The sequence below is a fragment of the Mus caroli genome, chromosome 2 (assembly GCF_900094665.2).
Source record: "Mus caroli chromosome 2, CAROLI_EIJ_v1.1, whole genome shotgun sequence".
NCBI lineage: Eukaryota > Metazoa > Chordata > Mammalia > Rodentia > Muridae > Mus > Mus caroli.
Window position 1 is genome coordinate 8,765,285 of NC_034571.1, and position 23,957 is coordinate 8,789,241.

At 41.0% G+C, this 23,957-nt stretch overlaps 1 protein-coding gene across 1 annotated transcript in view; it reads right to left on the reverse strand.

Annotated features, from left to right (window-relative positions):
- Itga8 (integrin subunit alpha 8) overlaps positions 1-23,957 on the reverse strand; it is a 190,939-nt gene that overhangs the window by 89,574 nt on the left and 77,408 nt on the right. The window contains exons 14-15 of the mRNA XM_021155534.2: positions 5,371-5,416; positions 872-979 (exon numbers count right to left, since the gene is read on the reverse strand). Of these exons, the coding sequence (XP_021011193.1) occupies positions 872-979; positions 5,371-5,416 (154 nt within the window). The remainder of the gene's footprint in view (positions 1-871; positions 980-5,370; positions 5,417-23,957) is intronic.

Sequence of the window (23,957 nt, forward strand, 5' to 3'; positions counted from 1 at the left end):
GACCCTGCGCCCCAGCTGCCCAGGTGCTTTTCTGACCGGAAGAGGGTTGTCCTAATATTTTCAGAAACTGAAGATACTGCCTCAACACCCACCCTGGCAAATAAGAATCAATCTCAAATATAAATAAATAAATAAATAAATAAATAAATAAATAAATAAATAAATCTTTGTTGATTTTCCAGAGGAAATGCCCTGGCCCTGCGGGGCATTGTCTTCTGATGACTGGGGACCCCCACACTCACAAACAAGCTGGTCTTTTTTTTTTTCATGGGATGTGTTATAACCCAGTTCAGTTGTGTCATTTCAGGTGACAAGCTGGATCAAAAGCTGGATATCATGGCCACAAGAACAATTCAGGGTACAAAAATCTCCTTTTGTAGACCATTGGTCTTCTATCTAGTTGTACATTTCAAATTACAAAACTGCTATTTCCAGCACCTGTAAATAAGTAATCTTGACGAGTTCATTTATTTTTAAAAAGGCGACTCAGTGTATTCAGTATATGCAAAAGTAAGAGTCAAAGTATTTAGATAACATCCAGAGTGCCACGAAAAAGTTTAAGGTTTTTTTCCCAAATGTTTGGTCTTTTTATCTCAGAGCCTGTAGGTTAGAGCACTGGCTCTGTGTAACTCAAAGCTTAGCACCACACTGCGCTCCTCTGGTAACACAGACTCTTTGCCACTCAGTCTTGGTGTATAATTCAGAAATCTTAACACCCTCTTGAAGACTTTTTCTAGATCCACAGTGTGCATGACCTCGGGTCCTACCTCAGATTTCTGCACCCAAATATGTATTTTTTTTTTAGAAAAAAAATAAGATTCTAGGCAATTTGAATCCATGTTAGAATGTGTGTAGGAATGGGCTAACTTACCAGGCCACAGGAGTAGGGAATTCTGGAATCTGGCAAGTTTTATTTTCAAGGTTGATAATCATTGGGTGCAGCAGAAGCTGGGCATCCACGGTTACAACTGGCCTTGCTCTGTAGGAAGAGAGCCAAGGTATGAATTGAACTCCCAAATCACAGACAGATCCTTTCCTGATGAAAGGAACTCTTCCTCAAGAAGCCATTGTCAACACAACATGCCCAGCCTTGCACAATGAACCCTGCTCATGTTTTGAATAAATGGGCACCACACTCAACTGATCTCTAAACCACCTAAGAGTTAAAGTCTGAACAAGGGATGTGGAGGCCTGTGAAGCACATTACATCTGTCGGCTTGATTGCTTATCAAGAGGACTCACTGAGCTGTGATACTAGGCTGTGCTTGTACCACAGCTCCACGGGTTTCTGGAGCCCTATGTTCATGTTTGAGGAGACATATTTTATTCAAAGATTTCTTTTACTTTTATTTATGTGCATTGTGTGTGTGTGTATACAGACTGGTGACTTGGGAAGCCAAAGAGAGAGAACATCAGATGTCCTGGAGCTAGAGTTACCATGTGGGAGATGGAACCCAAACTCAGGTCTTCTGCCAGAACAGTAAGTTCTCTCTCTTAAACACTGAGCCAGCTCTCCAGCCCCAAGACACATCGACTCACAATAAGTACTTGAGGATTTTGAAAATTGTGGGCTCACTGAGAATTTTTCAAAATGATCAGTAATTTTATGATTAAGCTTTGCAGATTTAGCTGAGCACATGAACGTAGATTTATAGAACCATTTTGTCCTTCACCCAGAGCAGTGGGTCTTAATCCTGTCGGCACAGTGTAATTACTTGGGAACTTTCAAGCAAACACTACAGCCAGACAATATCTTGGGTCAGTGGAACTTGAACCTCCGGAGGTAAGGGGCAGGACAAAAATCTTTTTTTTTTTCTCTCTTGAATGCTGTCATTTTATTTTTCATTGGTTAAAAATACAACATGGCATTTTGTGATGACATTTTTCTTTTTTCTTTTTTTAACTTTGTAGGAATATTTATTTTCTTTTTTCATTTTTTTGTATCTTTAACAAAGTTTTTTATTAGATATTTTCTTTATTTACTTTTCAAATGTTATCCCCTTTCCTAGTTTCCCCTCCAAAAAATCCCTATCCCATCCCTTCTCCTCCTCTTCACCAACCCACCCATTCCTGCTTCCTGGCCGTGGCAGTCCTCTGTACTAGAGAGTATAACCTTCATGGGACCAAGGGCCTCCACTCCCATGCATGACCGACTAGGCCATCCTCTGCTATATATGTAGCTAGAGCTATGAGTCCCACCATGTGTTTTCTTTGGTTGGGGGTATACTGGTTAGTTCATACTGTTGTTCCTCCTAGAGGGATACAAACCCCTTCAGCTCCTTGGATACTTTCTCTAGCTCCTTCATTGGGGACCTTGTGCTCTGTCCAATGGATGGCTGTGAGCATCCACTTCTGTATTTGTCAGGCATTGGCAAAGCCTCTCAGGAGATAGCTATATCAGGCTCCTGTCACCAAGCTCTTGCTGGCGTTCACAACAGTGTCTGGTTTTGGTGGTTGTTTATGGGATGGATTCCCAGGTAGGGCAGTCTCTGGATGGTCATTCCTTCTGTCTTTGCTTCACACTTTGTCTCTGTAACTCCTTCCATGAGTATTTTGTTCCCCCTTTTAAGAAGGATCGAAATGTCCATGCTTTGATCTTCCTTCTACTTGTGTTCCATGTGTTTTGCAAATTGTATCTTGGGTATTCTGAGATTCTGGGCTAATAGCCACTTATCAGTGAGTGCATATCATGTGTCTTCTTTTGTGATTGGGTTACCTCACTTAGGATGATATCCTCCAGACCCATCCATTTGTCTAAGAATTTCATGAATTCATTGCTTTTAATAGCTGAGTAGTATTCCATTGTGTAAATGTACCACATTTTCTGTATCCATTCCTCTGTTGAAGGACATCTGGGTTCTTTGCAGCTTCTGGCTATTATAAATAAGGCTGCTCTGAACCTAGTGGAGCATGTGTCCTTATTACATGTTGAAGCATCTTCTGGGTATGTGCCCAGGAATGGTTATTGCTGGATCTTCCAGTAGTACTATGTCCAATTTTCTGAGGAACCACCAAACTGATTTCCAGAGTGGTTGTACCAGCATGCAGTCCCACCAACAATGGAGGAGTGTTCCTCTTCCTCCACATCCTTGCCAGCATCTGCTGTCACCTGAGTTTTTTATCTTAGCCATTCTGACTGGTGTGAGGTGGGATCTCAGGGTTGTTTTGATTTGCATTTCCCTAATGATTTAGGATGTTCAACATCTTTTCAGGTGTTTGTCAGCCATTTAGTATTCCCCAGTTAAGAATTCTGTTTAGCTCTGTACCCCATTTTTAATAGGGTTGTTTAGTTTTCTGGAGTCTGACTTCTTGTGTTCATTATTTATATTGGATATTAGCCCCCTATCGGATTTAGGATTGGTAAAGATCTTTTCCCAATCTGTTGGTTGCCTTTTGGTCTTATTGACAGTGTCCTTTGACTTACAGAAGCTTTGCAATTTTATGAGGTCCCATTTGTCAATTCTTGATCTTACAGCACAAGCCATTGGTGTTGTGTTCAGGAATTTTTCACCTGTGCCCATGTGTTCAAGGCTCTTCCCCACTTTCTCCTCTATAAGTTTCTGTTTCTCTGGTTTTATGTGGAGGTCCTTGATGATTCTAAAAGTTACATGGGAGGAGGGGAATGGATGTGAATGCCATTGGAGCTCCCCAAGAGGGTAATAAGACAAGAGAGTAAATCTGAGAGCAGGAGAACAAAGCAGCTTCTGAAGCTTAAAAGAGACATTAGCTAGGAGCCAAATTTCCAGAGTTTAGTGTGTATCGGTGCTGTGATGAGTCGGTTTCCTCTGACAGAAAGAAGAGGGAGGGGAGTCATGCATGTCTAGGGGCAAAATGCTGTTCAAGCCGCTACTTCACATAGTTTCATGATAACAAGGGGGCCACTGGGATTTATGACAAGACTCTTGATGTACTGTATTATATTTTTTTAATTTTCAAATTTGTATTATCTGTAAACATAAGATGATAAAATGGTGTTAGGCATGCTAGATGTTTTCTGTGGTAATCACCTTTGAGAACAGGGGATCGAGTGGGGGAAGGTGGGAGTGATAATCCTCTCAAGCACAGAAAGGTAGAGGATGGAAAAGAACATTCTGGTGTGGGCATTGGTGTGTACCTGAGCAGAGTTGCCTTGGACAGGTTTTCTAATTCTGCAAGGATCAGCAGTCACTTAGGTCCTTGTGCCAGCAATAGGCTGGATCAGATCATGGAAAATATGGGATTGGCCCAGAGCCGAGGTGGATTTGGAGGTCGGCAGATAGAGCCAGGGTTTGGGGTGGTTGTCAATTGATGGCCATAAGAAGTCTGAGCCTTGTACTTGAGACCTGCTAGGAGTTTCTGCTCTTTGCTTCTCTATAGCCTATGTGAGAATAGCTGACTCAAATCGGTGCATGATGCGCTTTTATACTGGGGTGGAGGAGCAAAGCTTAGTGATTTGTGGGGAGCAAAGCTTAGAATCTCTCTGTAAATTAACTACATTAGCATTGCATACCTAGGACACCTGCACACACAGGTCTGTATCCATGCATTCTTGCATGACCTTACCTTGAAATCCTAACCTAGTCTCTTGAGTTCATAATAAACTTTTTAAGAAAAACCCAGCTATCTAATCAGTTATTACTTAGTATAATTTGCATTTAGATTCTCACTAAATCCTTAGACAGAAGTAATTTCATGAGCTAAGTATTGATTTGATAGTTTGATTTACAGGTGAGAACTAGAGGCTCCAAAGGCTATGGGAGTTTTCCCTGAAATCATACAACAGTTAGTGTGTGGAAGGGTCAGGTTCTGAATCCAGGTCTGCTGCATTAGTGCTGCATTAGTGGTGTGGCTGCATGGGTATGGCTGCATTGGCGCGGCTGCATTTGTGCTATAGTGTTGGCATTGCTGCATTAGTGGTGTGGCTGCATTGTTGTGGCTGCATTGGTGCTGTAGCAGGTCTTGCTTAGGAGGGGATGACTGATTCCTGGCATGCTCTATTCCCCAACAGTTTGTCCACACTTGGGTGTAGGAGTGAGTGTGATTAACTGCCTGTTATGATTCTGTCCTACAAGTATGGACATCAGTGATTCCCAGACATAGAGAGTCTGACTTTAGAGCCACCTAAAACATGAGTCATTTTCTGATTCAGTGAGTTTAATACTTTATTTAATGTTAGTTATATTGGTAGGAGCTAGAGGTTTGTTCATAAAGTATGAGAATAAAAGTATATAGAAATGAGAGAAATGTTAAAAATAGAGGAGAAATATACACAGAGTTTTAAAGGGACATAGGATCTGTCTCCAGAATAAACAGGCAGAATGGGCCTTTAATGTCTTTAGGACAAAACTTATAATCTAAGGGAGATGCATTTACATCCCAGCAACTACGTACCTGTAAACAGCTACTTTCCCTTTTCCAAATGCCCCTACAAGCAAATCTGAAAAGAAAAAAGGACAAATCAAAACCCATGCATAAGTTTTATAGAACCTGAAAGCCCAGATCAGAAATGCCCTCCCAATCTGAAACTTTTAAGCAAGGACATTAGACTACAAGTAGAAAATTCCATACCAGACAACCTTGTTTCATGCACAAAATTATTAAAATTTTTGTATAAAATTACCTTCAGGCTGCATACATGAGGGATGTATAAAATGTAAATGAATTTTGAATTTATGCTCGGTTCTCCATCTCTAAGATCTCTGACTATGTATGCAAGTGGTCCACAACCAGAAATGGAAATAAGCAGAATCTTAAACACTTCTGGCCCTGAGCATTTCTGATAGACGTGGCTCAGCTTTGTCTGCACCCAGCTAACAATCTGAAATAGTACATGGAATGTTCTGGAGTGCCAACTGCAGATTGACAGACATATAAACAGAGGAAGAATTCACTCTGCTTGTGGACACTTGGGAAGGCTGTAGCACTTCAATGTAATGGCAGTCTGACATTTGAAAGAGTGGCTTTCAAATGCCTTCTCCCTGAAGGGCAGTGTGGCAACATGCATGGGAATCCACCGAGGCACTGTTTTCCCGACCTCTAGATTCAAGACAGATGATCCAAGAAAAGGCAAAAGGAAAAAAAATGTACAAGCTGAGGACTGACAGAAAGTCTGGCCTATTACATACACTGTCTTATCTCTGTTTTACCATGGACAAGCCCAGGAAGCAAGGATCATTGTCTGCAAGTGTGACATTCTGAGCATCAATCAGATAGCACCCTCCCTCTTTCAGAGAGTATGTGTAAAAAGTTCCCATTCAGTAAAGTAGTCCATGACCTTTTAAATAACTGAAGTATTAATCTGGTCTTCTTCAGTAGCAATTTAATAATAGATAACACACAAACAAATCCAATATTCTACCAAAAAGTTATTTCCAGTGATTTCTTTCAGAGAGGAAATTTGAAAGGTTATCAGCCATACAACTTACAGAGAAACTGAACATTAAGGTGACTAGATTATAAACTCACTGACGTCATGTAACCAGGTCAGAGGCGGATATGAGGGAAACCCTGGACTCTCTGAGGGACAGGGACTGTCTCACTGATTTGCCCCCAGGTAAAGCAGCCTGTTTATCTCTAATTTACAGTGAGTAACCCTTGGTGGAAATCCACGGCATTAGAAATGACACGGGATAACTCTACAGTGTAAAGAGCGCAGACTTAAGAGGAGTAAGGGTCTGGAATGAAGCACACATATTTGTACCCTTCTTCAGCCTAGGCAGGCTGGTTCAGACCTTTTGGTACTGAGGCTGGGCCACATGCTGTGCTGCTTCTCATCACTCTCCTTTGATGTGACACTGCCTGCCACCTGCCTGAGGCAGAACCAGTTCTCCAAGGTTTTCCCGAGTTTACTGCAAACTGTGAATTTGAGTTTCTGCTAAAAGGCTGTTCTGACAACTTCACAAGAAACTTGGCATGACTGGGGATGGGCTTCCCCTCTTTATAAGCGCAGATTTTGTTAGTAAACATTTGAACCTTGAGCAGACTAGCTTGTCTTGGTTCCATTATTTCTCTACCCGCCTAGATCCCCTCTTCTTTTTCAGCTCCAAGATGCCTCCCAGGTTCGAACCCGGACATGAGAGCCGCAGGCCGGCCCCAACACATTTTAAACAATACCTGGTTAAGTCTATTGAAAGAGAAGGATAAGCATTTTTAAAAAGGAAGAAGGGGAAGCTCAGCCATTTGCTGAGTCACAGCAAAATGACTCAGCACCACAGTGTCTTGTCAGTTCCTTCTACCCCGTTAACTACATAGGGCTGAGAGCTGGAACTGAACAATAGGAATATGACTTCTGTGTCCAGGTTGGTCACTGGAGGAGTGCTCCCCCCTGTCTGTTGGATGTCTCCAGCCAGAAAAAAAAGCCATATCTGCCCACAGTAGCATCCAGATCTGTGATGATCCTCATCACATCCCTCCGTTCTGAGTCTTCCTTCATCTCTTCTTTACCAATATTGCACAGGCTAATTTCTCCAATACACAATATGTTTTCTAATCCCTGGTTTGATGTTTGTGTGGGGACCACTCAACCTAAGATACAATAATTCTTATTAAATATTTTTTCTTATGTAATGGGCTCAAACATCTCCTAGATCAAAATTCAGGCAAACCTTTCTGTTTTATAAATATGGAGTCTGGAATAAGAGACTGAGGGCTTGACTCAGAGAAGGCACTGTGCATGCTATTGTTTTAGTAAGTCAAACACAAGCCATCTAAAGAGAGCTGTGTTTATGGAATTAAAGAAACCACAGAGAAGGGGACTACAGTTTAGCCAGCCTCTGCCTTAAACCCTTGAAGCCAGATGTCTACATTCCTTAATCTTGCAGCTTAAAAACTCTGTTCAATGACTTATATCAGAACTTCAGTTTCTCTGGCTATTTTCACATGTATTCTTTGTTACACATGTGTCCTTGGGGATATTCTTGCATTGATTACTATCACTAGAATATGAACTCTTCTGTACTCACAGTCCTCAAGGCTGAGATGAATGTAATGTGGGTAGCCTCACTTGAATCTGTTGACAGGGCAGGACATGGATACCTTTGTTACACAGACAGACTCAAGAGGATCGTGGGCTATGCTCAAAACACTGAGTAAAGTAAAACATTTGCATCCAATATTGTACCTTTAGCTAAAAACAGATTAAATTTTAAAGTTCATTTGAAGCATAGCTACCTGAGGTTGAATCCCCAGCATCCAGATAAAAAGCCGCACATTGCTGTGCATATCTGTAACCCCACTGGAGAACAGAGACAGGTGGATCCCAAGAGCTCAGTGGTCTGCTATCTTAGCCCAAACTATGAGCTTTCAGCTTGGTGTGGGAACTTCTCCCAAGGCTATAAGGTAGAGAGCAGTAGTGTATTGGCTGGTTTTGTGTGTCAACTTGACACAAGCTGGAGTTATCACAGAGAAAGGAACCTCCCTTCAGAAAATGCCTCCATGAGATCCAGATGTAAGGCATTTTCTCAATTAGTGATCAAGGGTTGGAGGGCCCATTGTGAGTAGTGCCATTCCTGGGCTGGTAGTCTTGAGTTCTATAAGAAAGCAATCTAGTAAGCAGCATTCCTCCATGACTTCTGCATCAGCTCCTGCCCTCAGGTTCCTACCCTGGGTGAGTTCCAGTCCTGATTTCCTTTGGTGATGAACAGCAATGTGGAAGTGTAAGCTGAATAAATCCAACTTGCTTCTTGGACATGATGTTTTGTGCATGAATGGAAACCCTATGACAAGCAGAGAAAGTCACCCAATGTCCTTTTCTAACCTTTACATTGTCATGTATGAGCATGAATACTATACATTTGCACCATACATGCACACACACACACACACCCCAAAGAGAAGGGGAGGGGAACAAGTTATTTTTTAAGTGAAAAAAATGTGAGATTATAAGCCCTCACAGGGCAGAAATCTTTGCGTTTGCATAGGCAAAGACTTCATGCAATACTGTGCTTTAAACTAAATGGAAAAGGAAATAAATCTTGGCTTCTGTGGTATCAGGCACGGAGCCAGATACAAAATTGAGGCCCACAACTTCCTGCTAAGTAAGAGTAAATATGGCTGCGACCATATTCTAAGGGTGATCAGCATGAACTGCTGTGTTTATTCAAGCAGGTGAATGGGGGCCAGAGAGGAGTTCTGCCATTTATTTGCCTGTAACTTGGAGATACTGGAAGAAGCATACACATGTGCACACACCTCCCAGAGTCTAGATAGTGATGCAGAGGCTCCATCACGATCAGATTGCCATTGGCACTAATAATCTCAGAGACAAACTCCTACTGATGACAAAGACCTTCCCTTTCAACTCTGTAATTAATGTGTTGCAGAGAAGGAGTTTTCCAATTCTGGAAAAATAAAATTAACAGGCAAAATAGGCCACATTTTTTTTTTCTTTGTAAGAATGTGGCCAGTTATTCAAAGGCCATCAGTTATCTACCACAAAAGTATGCTTGTCTTTTGAGATCCCACCTTGGTATTATGCCTGCTGGAAAAGATCTCAAGTTGGCTAGATCTCTCTAAGAAAAGAGAATTGACTTGGTGGTTTCAGTTCTAAGTAATCTGTCTTTCTAAAAGATGGGACTGGTTTTGATGGGGACCACACAGCTTCTCTCTTTTTCTCTTTGCCTCTCACAATGGGTTGCATAGATATAGGATGGATGTTTGTGTGTGTATCCACTTACATATCTATATGTCCTCTATATAAACATAAATATGTGCTTGTGTGTGTATATATATGTATATGTATATATATATACATTTGTATTTATATGTGTGTGTGTATTGTATATATGCATGCACAAATATGTATGCACATCCAGAAACAATACTTGTTAAATAATTCTGATTAGAAGGGAGTTAAGGGAGAGTACCATGTTGTTCTCAGGAGTCTAACTCATTTCACCAAGCTTAACTGCAACCACCTTGACGCTCTGAACCATCTTGCCAGCCATTTTATTGTAGGCGTTGAAATGGTAATCCAGACACAAAGTACTTTTACTGCTTCTCTATGGCTCTCTAACCATATAAATCTTCTCCCCACTCCCTCATAGATAACAGGTCTCACACCGTGGGGTGAGCTCATGCTTTTATAAGAAATTCCTCAAAGGCAAATCCAAAATCAAATGAAAAATGGTGCCCTTCTCCACATATACACATTAGCTGTTTTTGTTTTGTTTTGTTTTTCTGGAAGAAATAACTGGCAACTAAAATCAGTTCTTTCCACTCAATCAGAAAATGCTCTCCAAATGCTTCAGGCCTTTTCAAACACTTGCTGGCCTGAAACATGGAATTTGTTTTCCTTTGGAGGAAGGATGGGTCCTCTTAAGGAAACAGAAAGGAGACATTAGCATAAATACAGGGTCAGTTGTCCAGAAAAAGTGACCCTAATAAAAGGTGATGTCATGGGGAATGAGCCACACTCATGTCCTTTACTACAGCCCCCCAAACTGTCATTTTTAGTATATGTACAGCTGAATCATACACACATCCATCGTGTTTGTTTGTGATTTTTTGAGATAGGGTTTCTCTGTGCAGGCTCAGCTGTCCTGTAACTGAGACCAGCCTAGTCTTCACTCTGTAGACTAGGCTGAACTCAACCTCATAAATTAGCCATCTGTCTCCCATTTTTTAAATTTTAAAATGATTTTTATAATAATTTAAATAATTTTTGGTTTATTTTTAAATAAGGAGGAAGGGAATCACCCAAGTTGTCAAGGGAGTGCTTAGGCTACAGAGTCTGACATCCCAAGGAAGAAAATCTTAGAGATGAAAGTTTGTTCCAAAGGCTGACTTCCTTTGGAGGGTGTGCTCAAGTTGGTCAGGCAGGGTGCATGCAGCAAGGAGGGAGGACTACTGGCCGGCAAGGGCTACTCAGGAGTGACAGAGAGGTGACAGTGCTTCACTAAGCCTTCATCTAGGTTGCTCAGTCCTGCTGCACCCGGAATATCTTAGAGTGCAGTAGTACCAAAGAGGGGCTTCCCCCTCTCTGAGAAGGGGACGAGGTAACAGGGGAAGGGATTTGTGAGGGTGGGACTGGGAGGAGAAGAGGGAGGGAAGGGTAAGATTGGGATGTAGAGTAAATCAATTTCCGGGAAAAAAAAAAAAAGAATTTATAGAGGTATGACCATCTATACTTCATGCTGTACTATGGAACTGTCATAAGAAAAAATGCAGGGTATTGGAAAACAAAACAAAATAACAACAATAAGACCCCAACTTCCTTCAGGGTCACTTCCTGGAAAAGCCCCTGTTATGACTGCTTATACAAAGCTCAGGCAGTCTTTCTCACCTGGAAGTCACCTCCCTTCTGGAAGTTTTTCTCTTTGTCTCATTATCCTGAGGAACACACTAATCTGGAGAGTGCTGCAACAAAGGGCCTTAGACGGTTTCTTTTTATGTGGAACTCAAAAAGGGTTTCTAGGCTGGGAATGGCTCAGTAGGCAAAGTGTTTGTTGTGCAAGCATGAGAGTCCACGTTCAGATTCTCAGCACCAATGTAAAATCCAGGTGTGGGATGTGTCTATAGTGTCAGGGCTGGAGAGGACTTCTCTGAGGGTGGCTGGTCAGGTGGGCTAGCTGTATGCCTGTGTTCTAGGTTCAGCGAGAGAATCTGCCTTAAAACTAAGGTGAATAGTGATACAGGAAAAAGCACATTGTCCATCTATGGCTGCTAATTTGCAACACGGGTGAGCATATGTGTGCAAGCATGTGTCCAGCACACTGGCACACATACTAATTTAGAGTTGTTCTGGACAATGGGGGTTGTGATGAGAATATCCAACAAAACCTGGAGAGAGAGAGTTCAGTGAGTAAGATCATGGGGACTTGGGTTCAAATCCCAGCACCCACATAAAAAGCCAGTTATGACTGCTTATGCCTTTAGCTCTAGCATTTAACTTAGCAGAACAGTGTCTAAAGGCAATAAGGCAGAGAGCAGTAACGGAGGGTTCCCAACATCCCATGCTGGCTTCTGAATAGGCACACATATCCCCCATACAAGAAATTTAAAAATAAATAAATGCCCTAAGAAAACATAAATGCAAAGGTAGTAGTTGTCAGAAAAGACTAACACAACTCAAGAGGTGACACCTTAAAAATAGAGAAAATCAAGAGAGCGTGCAGGAGTTCTCCAATTATAATTTTAGCAAATACAGCAGAGCATGTTTGAAAGAACAGGAGGAGCAGGGAAACCTTGCTACTGTGATGCCCTGATCAAAGGTTAGCATTTCTCAATGGTTACCAGAGTGTTTGACACCTAATAAAAAAGAACTGCCAGTGGCTATTGTTTATGCCTGATCTGTTAAAAAAAAAAACTCATATAGGTTGATAAAAGCATGAACATACTCATAAAAAACTATAAGGGGAGAATTCACATAAAAATTTATGGGTCAACAAATTATGGGAAGATATTTAACTTCACTAGTCATCAAAGGATTGCAAACAAAGGGAAGGATGAGAAGTTGTTTCTAGCCTTTTACTTTAGCAGGATGCGAGACGGGGCGTGGGACAGGACTAGTTCGTGGGCCTGGTTTATGAGAGCATAAATGGATATTTTTCTTGGAAGATTGTTGTTGTTGCTTGTTTTCCAGATGGGTTCTCATATAGCCCAGGCTAGCCTTGAACTTGGTATGTAGCCAAGGATGTTCATGAATTCCAGATCCTCCCACCTCCAACTCCCAAGAGCTGGGATTATATGTAAGCACCACCTTGCCCAGTTAACATCACACAGCCCACAGCTGGATTGTCTGGTCTGACTAAGAGACTTCATAGATGTTTCCAGATTTTGGAAAGTCACAGTAAAAAATAGGTGTACATTGGTGGTTACATTTTATATGACTGATTATTAGGGCAATTTTGATTTGCATGTGGCCTCTCCCTGAGTTCCCTCTAAAACCTTTGGAGCCCTGTTTTAAATCCCGTGCTGTCTGTCAGTTGTCACCTTGCTGGATTTGGAAGGTGAAGACCTAGGCGTTCCAGATCCTGTTTTACTTTGCTGCTGACTTTTTTTTATACCCTTGGACAAACCTCCATTCACTCATAGCTGATGGAGTTTTTGAAGGTCCTGAAATAAGAAAGTAACCTGAAGAGTAGAATTTGTTGGGGTTGGATGAATGAGATTTTATGTGTTCTCATATCTAACCCAAGCCTCTTAACCTTGTACTGTAGCCTTTCTTCTGCAGAGGTGTGTGTGTGTGTGTGTGTGTGTGTGTGTGTGTGTGTGTGTATGCATGGCTTTCCCAGCCTGTACATATGAATGTTGGCCTCACCTTTGTGACTCAAGCTACTAACTCTTGATCCCTGTTTCGAGATTGCTGTTAGTCACACAACTTAGACTTTCTTCGAGGCCCTGCCCATCACTGTCCCAGGGTCCATTTGTGCTAGGCCTCTTCCCAAAGTATGTAAAGACCAAAAGAAGCAGTTAAGTGAAGGTCATTTCTGGAGACGCATCATGATCTTTTCCTCTACATAGTGAGGAAACTAAGAGAGATATAAGCCTAAACCAGCTGTTACAGAGTTCTGGGGTTAAAAACAGCAGTGTGTGAGTCTGGCAATAGAGAAATTGGCAATTGGGGGGGTGGGTAGCAGAAAACCACTCATGCCTGTGGGAAGCTGGCCTTAGAGGAGTCTCCTAAAGTTTGGCAACTATGTTAATCTAAAAATAGATGTCTCTCTTGCTATTTTATCACAACATGCAAAATATTACTGAGAGAAAAGTTATGAGTTGAGGAAGAAATGTTCGAGAAAAAAAAAAAAAGCACTACTTTGTTCCAGAAAGCAATAATGCTAACAATCTGTCTGAAATGCTTCCAAATGAACTCCAAAGAAACACAGTTATGGGACTGAGCAAAGGATTAAGTTTCAGCTTTGTGATTTACAGAGGGTTTATTTTCCCTTTTAAAAAAAAATCCCACAAAAAAAAAAGAGCAGACTATCAAACAATGAGTGTGCCTTATGAAAATAGTTTTCTACACATTATTAGCATCCTGTGGTTGCAAGAACCACCCCTCCCCCCCTCCTTCTGCCTTCAGCGTCACTGTATGAATAGCCTCACTTGATCTTTGTCAGGGGCCATGCTGATGCACAGTGTGTGTGTGTGTGTGTGTGTGTGTGTGTGTGTGTGTGCTGTCCAGCAGCTGTCAAACATTCTGGAGAAAAGTTTTCTTCTTCAGGACTAGGATCCTTTGTCAGTTTATAGGAAATGATTTCACAGTCCCCAGAAAAGCCACAAGCCCCCAATACTCCCATATCCCGCCTAAGGGAAAATTCCTGTGATTAAAACATTATGGGGTTTTATATGCTTTCTAAGTATTGTGTACTGAAGTGTGTACTTTTTCAAAAGACATGAGAGTAAGAGGGGTGCTTCAGGTGGAGAAGAAGGGACTCAGAAGGAGTGGGAGAGGGATAGGAAAAAGAGATGGGGGAGGGTATAATGGCAATACATTTTGTACATATCTAAGCCTTTTATTAAAAATATATACTAAATAGATCTCATGGTGTAAAAGTTCTTCCTTAGGAAGCTCCTTAGGGTATGTCTATATGTAGGATGTTAATTTAAAATGCTCTAATGTGGTGGGTTCTAATCCCATAGACCTGGTATTGTAAGAGGAAATAGGACATGCACCCTGGACCATGAGACCACTCGATGGTCAGCACAAACCGAGGCAAGAGCTGAGGAAGGAGCCAACTCCACAACCATCTTGGTTTTGGACTTCTTCTTCACAAGAGTAGGAGGAAATACATGCTTTTTGTTTTTGTTGTTTTGTTTTCTGAGTTTTGGAGGGCGGTTGTAAAGATACGAATTACAGATTGAAGAGGCGCAGGGGAGACAGGCATTTTTCCCAGTGGCTCCATGCTCCAGGTACCTCATTCCTCAGCATCTCACTGAACATGGAGCACAAGCCATGCTTTACAGAACACAGGCCAGTATCCAACTCACTAAGGGGCTTCTTAAACACCGAGGTCAAGAGCTGACAAGGTACTAATAGGCGAGTGCTTGTTCAGCAAGAATACAGCCTTGCTTCTATACCCAGCAAAACAGAGACAATAAACCACAACGACTATGGCCCATAGCAATAAAATTTATAGATGGTTCTTGGCTCTCCTAATCACTCCTAAATTGATAACAGTGATATTATCCCATCTTCTACAGCACACGTTTAAGGGAAGGCAAACTGTGGGCACTCTGCAGCTTTCATGAGTAGAAAGAAGAACATACAGAGAAGAGAGGCTCTGAGCATCCCCAAATGAGGTCCACCTACTTCCCAATTGCATCTAAGGCCTGGCCAGATCCCAGCCCTTCTGTTCATTCGCTGTCTTGTAAAATTTTCTTAGGGCTAATTAATAGAGTCAGATAATGATTCCTATCATTATCATAGGAAAATATCACTAAAATATAAATATCACATGGAAAATAATTCCATTAACAATGCAAATAGAAAGGGCCCAAGAAGACTTTCCTGGTTATTTTTTTCAAATGGGTCATTTCAGAGTGAGGGTGAGCTCAGCACAGTACTCAATGTACCATGATGAGGACCTAAGTTCAGATCCCCAGCACCAGTGTAAAACCCAAGGTGATACTGTGTACTGAGCACACACACACACACACACACGGACTCTCTGGTAGGAAGCTCTATACAGTGATTATCTGAGTCATTATTTTAGAACACAGGACTGAATCTGAAGCCAAGAGCTCAGAACTCAGCCTTGAAACTGAGCACCATCTTGCCACTTCCACTTGACTGAAAGAGTTGAGAAATGGCTAGTCACGAGAATCTTATTAGAGTTTTCAAACCACCTCCAGATCAATCTTGAATGGTGAGGATTGGGATAGATAATGGTTTTTATGGTTAGCTAAACCGAGATTAACATATGCCATGACAGTAAATCGGCTCCATGATGGTGAAGAAGGAAGTACGTGGGCTCCTGGCTTCAGGTGTGCTACTCATCACGTCACTGGTGTGATGGCTCAGTCTTGACCTTGAATGGGATGAGAAGTGGCTGGCCTCCTGTAAGGCACACTTCCATGTATGTCTGTGAGGTCATTCCCAGAGATGACTAGACTCTAATTTTATCAATATTTGATCCGCTGATGGATTCAAAATTGGAACAAAGATTGAGAGGAAGTGGCACTGTGGAGGGTGGGGCCTGGTTGGAGGAGAAGATCCCCGGTGACTTTAAATCCCAAGGATCCTGAGTAGTGTCCTTGGGGGTTGCATCTTCCCATGGCCCTACCTGTACAGTCCTGCTCTGCTTCCTGCCTAATCTTTCGTGATGAGAGCTACTCTTCTGTCTCTCCCACCATGATGAACCAAAACTACCAAAAGAGAGAGCCAAACAATTATATCTTACTTTAAGTTATTTTGTATTTCACCATGGATGCTAAAAACTTAACACGACTGCTACAGCAGCTTGAACAACTAACAAACACCTACGTGTCTGGCTGAGCTAAAGCTAGGAGGAAAGGCAAAAGCTGCTGAGAATCACCTTCTGCTTTAAGTGGAACTCAGAGGAGAGAAGTACCAAAGTCCATCTTTATCATCTCTACTTATGTGTCCATGCTCATTCTACACAGAGGTAAAATGGCTCACTCAGTTCCAATGGAGGTAGAAACCAGTGGTGAGTTACAGAGAGACGGGACCCAGGGTTCACAGGCAGACGTGTGCCTGAGAGGTAGTTGGTGCCTTGGTTATGTGTTCATAGAATCCGTCCAGACAAAGACTCACGTATTCACCTAGGATCTGCCTGCTGTCTTTTGTATCTGCCAATGGTTTGAGCACTAAGACTCCAAACTAACCAAAACAATATTCATCCCTTGGTTTAAAGGAGGACATTTATCAAATACTAACATGCTGGTAAAGCTTCCATCTGAGATGTGTGTTTCCAGGGCATTGCAAGAGTCGGGGATGGCTTCCTGAGGAAGTGACAATTGACCTGAGTTTCTAAGAGGAGAGTGCAAACATGGAAAAATGACCAGGGTGTGAGAAGGCTTTGAAACAGAAGGGGTGCATAAAAATAAAGACATTAAGGAAGTACTCACTTGCATATTAATAACTTTAGATTACTTATAGAAAGAATAGACAATAAGAGGAAAGAAATAACATGCTATCCTAAGCATGGTCATGCTTGGGCTTGTTCTAGTTCTTCCACACACCACTCTTACCCCTAACCTGCTTCAAGAAAGCCACAGCACAGCATCAGGAATTTATGTCTTAAAAGCAAGATCAAGTGTAAATTGCTTCCCATTTTACCTAATGATTCCATGGCTTTCAGAAACAAAGCCAGTATGCACTATTATACAAAGAAAGAAATTAGGTAAACTTTAAAGGACTACATAGCACCTTATACAGAAATGTAATAGCCATTCAATTTAATTTCTTTCACTGGGCATGGGAAATGCCATAGTTTTACTTCTACCAAGTTGGATGTTATTTAAATATGCTCTGAAATAGACCTTGGAGTAAATTGTTTACCAAGTCTAAAGACTTGGTATTTTTACCTCAGTATCAGTCAGACTCAGGTGTGAGGAAGAGATGGTCGGTTCTAAGATTAGTGATAATAGCTTTGGATGGAAGGCAAACTGTTTCAGTGTGGTTTAGGGGCAAACAAGAGGCGATGTAGATAAAGGCAACCACAGCTCCTGTTCCTCGGGAGCCTCCTTCCTTGGTTGTTGAGAATGGGCCTCTCACTGGACCGGGGAGCTCTCCAGTAAGCCCCAGGAGTCACCCTGTTTCTGCCTACCCAGTGCTGGAATTACAGGTGTGTCCCACTTGCCCGTTTTCTGTTTGTTTTTGTTTTGCATGCATTCTGGGAATCAAACTCGGGTTCTCCTGCTTGCAAAGCAAACACCTTTTGGACCGAGTCAACTACTCCAGGCTCGCTTGATATATGTATATCTTAATAAGAATATGACTGTGATATCTATTGAGATATCTACATGCACAGTGATTTCTACACCATCTCCTGAAGAATGGGAGCCTGGATAGTCTTAACAAGATGTCACAAAAATCAGAAGTTAGAATATTTGTTAAGTGGCTGGACCAGAGAAGGAAGTTATGTTGTGTTCATTTCAGCTGTATCTAGGGCAAGTGTATAATTCTTGTCACCTGAGAGTCAGCAAAGTTCAAAATCAATCATGGTAGAAAAAATTCACAGGGATTTTTGGAAATTGGTACATGTTGCAAATATGGGTTTGTTTGATTGTTTTGCTCCTGGAAAATAGTTGCAAAACATTTGCAAACACACCTGTAAATATAAGAGCATATTTTAAGTTTGAAGTTATAGAAAATACACATGTAAATATATTATTCTGTTTACTATAAAGGCTGAGGCTATATTCAAGTATTAAGCACTTTGTATTTCTCATTACCTTCTTAACACAGCATAGATTATTTAACATATTACTCAAGGCCTTTAAACATATATCTCCAGCTCTCTCAGCTTTCTTTCCCTCCATTCATGCCCTATCAATTTGGGCCAAACTGCTCTAAAAGTAAAAAGAAGAGAGTACTTCATTTTGTTTTATCAAGTTTCTTTCTTAGCATGGTTTGACAACACAAAATGGCGTGTCTTTAATTTTTTTCTATATATGCTAACAATAACAAATTGGGTAATGTTTTTATTATGTTAAAAGAAACAGTTAACATTCATTATGTGTACCAAGATCCTTTTTTTTAAAAGTCTGTGCCTTTTAGACCTAGAAATGTGTGAGTTCTTCATCTTCATTGAAGTATCACTCAGTCAGAGTTAGTTCACACACTCTAACCTTGATATAACGAAGGCTTCTCAAAAGTAGGAAATTATTTTTGTCACATGATGAAGACATATGACTCTTTGCTGGGGTGTCATCTGTGCCTTCTCCTTCCACTTACTCTTTCAATATGTCTACACCAGGGGGTCATCTTTATTGTTGTCATGGTTAGAACCCTTGACATGCATCACTGGATTCTTTTGGGTTGCTTCTCATATAACTGTTTATGGTCACCTACTTCTTGAGACCTTGTTTAACTTAATTCTCCCATAGAGATTTTTTGGTCATCTTAGTTGTACTGGTGTGTGTGTGTGTGTGAGAGCACATGCACACATGCATACATGTGTGCACAGGTGAGTGTGCAACATCAGAGGTCATTCTTTAGCAGTTGTCTACCTTAGTTTGTCTCTCATTGCTTTGGGACTAGTCAGTTAGGCTAAGTTGGTTGCAATGGAATCCTAGGTATCAACATTTCTCCACATCCCCACAGCTGAGATTGGAGACAAATACCACCATGTAGGCCCTTTTGTTGAGTGTTCTAGAAAATCAAATTTAGGTGCTTAGCTTATAGAACAAATTCTTATGTCTAACCTTTCTCCCCAGATGCCCTCCCTGAAATTCCCCCATATTCAACCTTCTTAAAAGTTGTCTCCTATTCTGCCTTGTAGCAAAGCCAACTTTTAGGTGCTTTGCCTCTGTGATTACACTATTCCTTAAAGGCATAGATTATATTTACATAGTGTCACTATTTCATTAATGAGTAATATTAGTAAAGATGCTGGCTAATTTATACCTATTATCTAACTTAACCTCCAGATCAGGTATTATGTCAGTTTTACTAATAAAGGAACTGAGGGTCCTCAGCACTATCACTTGTCAATATCCCATTGCGGCCATTGTTCCCTTCAGGATTAGAACTGAGGCCCAGAGAGCTGAATCATTGTTTAATTCAGTGCTGTATCCTCTTCATCTAGAACAGTGCTAGGCATGTGGAAGGCACTTTGTACATATTGGTTGAATAATTGAATAATTGCACTCCTTAAAACAAATGTCTTCAATGTCACATGATCAGTATTCTATTATTTTTAAGAATAAAGAAAAATGAGAGGAAAGAATCATGGCTTCTTAAGGAAAGGTTGACTGAAACCACAGCAAACAACTACAACAGCAAAAACCAGCAAACAAACAAGCCAAAACCCCACAAAATCCTGGAGTATCATGAGATGTTTTACTGTATGGAAATACTTATAGAAAGATTGGCAATATCAAAATGTCAGTGAAACCTATGAGAAGGTTTTCCCAGTCTCTCAATGTGGGACATATTCAACAACATAAATAGACATGCCGGGCGTGGTGGCGCACGCCTTTAATCCCAGCACTCGGGAGGCAGAGGCAGGCGGATTTCTGAGTTTGAGGCCAGCCTGGTCTACAAAGTGAGTGCCAGGACAGCCAGGGCTACACAGAGAAACCCTGTCTCGAAAAACCAAAAAAAATTAAAAAATTTAAAAAAAAAATAAATAAATAGACATAGGAATGGAATATGACCCAAAAATAAATATCTATGATTCCATGTTTATATATATATATATATATATATACACATATATATATATATATATATACACATATATATATATATATATATATACACAAATAAATGGTTGTATAATTCCTACATTAGAATTACAGTCAATAAATTTAGATATAGAATGAATTTAGATACAGAATGAATTTAGATACATCACAGTTTGTCAGTAATAATCTGTAGGCAAGGCTCATCTATGGATACTAAGATCAGTGAAAAAAATGTAGGAGATAGAAATTTGCATGGTCAGTATTTTTATAAATACTCACTATAACAAAAACCAAAACTTTCTAGTTGGGAAACTTGGAAGACAGTCCCTGATGCAAGTCAAGCAGGTATGAAAAGACAGCAGACATCACACTCCCTGGGTAGGATGCATCTGGGAGGGGCTAGGACCACTGGGTGCTATTCTTGTCAAATACGTGACCTCCGTCTAATTCTAGTGAAACACCGAGACAAAGCTAAGTTCCATGTTCTTCGAAATGCCTGGTCAATGCTCTTCGGTGTGTCCAGATTGTGACAGTAAATGAGAAGCCAAGGGAGTATGAGCAGCTGAAGTAAGAGAACCCGACAAAAGTCAGTGCCGTGTCCTTGTTTGGATGTGGAGTGGGACAAATGGATGAAAGGAACACAAATTGTTAAGTGCCATTAAATCGCTAACAAATCTATTTATTAGTTGATGGCCATTGAGCTACAGTTGTACAGGATGCTGCTCACAGGGGACTCTAAGTAAAAAGGACCATGAGCTGTGAGCATCTTCATAACTTCCCTGGGAATCTAAAATTATCCCCAACCTAACTAAGACAAAGGTATATATATATGTGTGTGTGTGTGTGTGTGTGTGTGTGTGTGTGTGTGTGTGTGTATAAATATTCACCTAATCAGTTTTTATTATTAAGACAAATCCTCAGTGATTGCAGAATATTATGGATGCACATGGGAGGCAGTGTCTAGCTCTGTGTTATAAGCACAAATGCTGTGGGTCAGACCTTTGGAGTCGCAACTCACTCACTTGTTTTACTTCTAGACAGTGAAAGCATGGCTCAGAGATGCCCAGCTACCAAGCCCCACAGGGTAACCCGGCTTAGAAACTGAAGCCCGTTACCTCTCTATTCCTTATGGCTTGACTCAAACTCAAGATCTTGCCCAGTTGAATTCATTCAATTCTAGTTAAACTCATGGGTTTTGCTCACAAAGAAGAGCAATATTGTAACTTCTAATGTGTGACATGGGCAGCATGCCTCAGTGACAGTGTCATATTTGCTTTGCTTATATGCTTTAGAAGCACTGTGAGAAGTGAACATGAACTCTCGTGACAAGATTTGAATGCAGTTCATTTAAACTTCAAACTAAGCGGCTTCAAGGTCCTTAAGGTTTAGCGAAAATACACTATTTCCTTTGACTCAATCCTCCCCTTTACTTTCCCTGTGTAAAGGTTGGCCTAGCTTGTTTGCATTCCCCCCCTTCCCTCCCTCCCTCCTTCTCTCCCTCAGCACTCACTAAAACAGATGGGTCATTTTATTTCATTGAGTGTAATTGTCTGAAATGGCTTCATGATATAATCACTGTATATTAGGAGCCTGAACAAGACAATGATAGCCTTGGCCCTCAGCCCATGTTTTCTCCAGTTTTTACTGCTTGTGAGATTTGTGTTCCTCAGCAGAGCCTGCCCTTCCCTCCTCCATCTTCCGATGCCTGGGCTATGTGTTTGGCAGGCTGTGTTGCTATGCAATCCTGGTTAACAGGATTAGACAAGATCATTGGATTTTAGGATTCCCAACTATCACAGCTGTTTCTTCTCTGGCGTGTTTTCACTCAATTAATGTACACAGGATCCTCTGGTCAGCCTTTGGCTTCCAGTGAGGACCCAGGGAAAAAGTTAAACACATCTCCATTTTGGTTTTCAGATGAAAATGTCTGTGGTTCCTATTTATATATGCCAGTAACAACACATTTTACACACACAATGTCTAAGACATGTGGTTTGGATACCATAAACATGAGAGTGAAAAAAATCTCGCGTTATTCTTATAAACTAGTGTCTATAGCTTTATAAGTGAATTTCCCCTCGTGTGGTCTTTTCTCCACTATCCTGTATTGATATCTGAGTTATTTTTCAAACTAATGTTTTCTTACTCTCTCCTACTCCTCTTTATTACATCAGAGCGTCTTATATCTACAATCAGTCTGCCTTTCATTTACACAATTTAAAAGTTTCTTTCTCTCAATTTCCATAGTTCTCATAGAAGGTGAGGTCTAGTTGGATTGTAATCACATATTCAATGGCTAAGGGACTGGGAAATGTGTGCATTGCCCATCTCTGCTAGCCAGTAAAGCACATACAGCCCTGAGGGAAGCCCCTGATACCTCATCTCCCACCCAGGGGTGGCAGTGAGGTGGGGTGAGTAGTGGATTGCATCATCACAGGGGGTAGGATATTGGGGAACTTTCTGCTGGGGTCTTACTAACTAGAGGGCTCACAGTAGCTACAACCTGACTCCTACTCCTGTTTGGGATGAAGGAGGCAACCATATCCCCATAGGTTAAGCTAGGGAAGTTTGTTTATTCAATTGAAAGAAAAGAATGGACCTTAACATGCAAAGGAAAAAGTGGACCTCAAAAATACATACTTTGAAAAGTAAAGTGGACAATTGCCATCCCGTAAGTGGTATATATGATCTCAGTTTGAGTTCATGTGGTCTTTGTTTGTAACATACAGCTTTGCCTGTTGATGTATTGGATGCACATGCAAAGAAGTATGCTCATAGACCAGACAAGGACAGTGGGTATCTTTATCATCCTGTAATACGCTTGAGACCCAGTCTCTCACTGTACCTATAGCTAGGCTGGCAGCTAGCAAGCCCTCCCATTCTGTCTTTACCCCTCTAGCCCTAGACCGGATGTGTATGAGGGGACACTCCCAGCTCTGATATGGAAGATTTGAACTCAGTTCCTCACACTTGCACAGTGAGTTCTCTTGGCCACTGAAGCATCTTGTCCACCCCACATCATTTAATTTTTACATCTACACATTCTTGTCCAATTTTACAGGTGAGGAAACTAAGGTTGAGACGTTTTCTCACTCTTACACAGCTAGAAATTAGAGAAGTCAAATTTTCAACCTGGGCAGTCTGTCTTCAGCCTAGTAGAATGCCATTTCTCGGAATCTTCTATCACCAAATATAACTCTGATAAAGCAGTTTTGACTTTCACCACAATAGACAGATTCAATTCCTATCTGAAGATAGACACAGTATTGTGTAAGAATTTTTTTCCAACTTAGAAATTCAAATAGACACATCAATGCAAACACCCCTGGGAAGTAGAAGCTCACAGAAGTCAAATGGCCCCTTGAGTGTCAGTTAGGCTGTCAGTGCTAACCTGAACTGGATGGTCTGATTTCCATCCATGTTCACATGGACTCAGCCACCTTTTCTAAGTTAATATTTGTTTGACATTTTTCAAAACATAATGGAATGTCATCTAATCCTACTGTACATACTTCTGCTCTAAATAGATATAAGTATATAAAAATAGACCTTCACATATATGTATATGTAGCTCTGTAAGAATTCAAGAATAATATTCAAATGAGTAGAGTCTATATTTATTGTGGTAGTGTCTAGCATGCTTGAGATTCTTAATGATCAGTAGT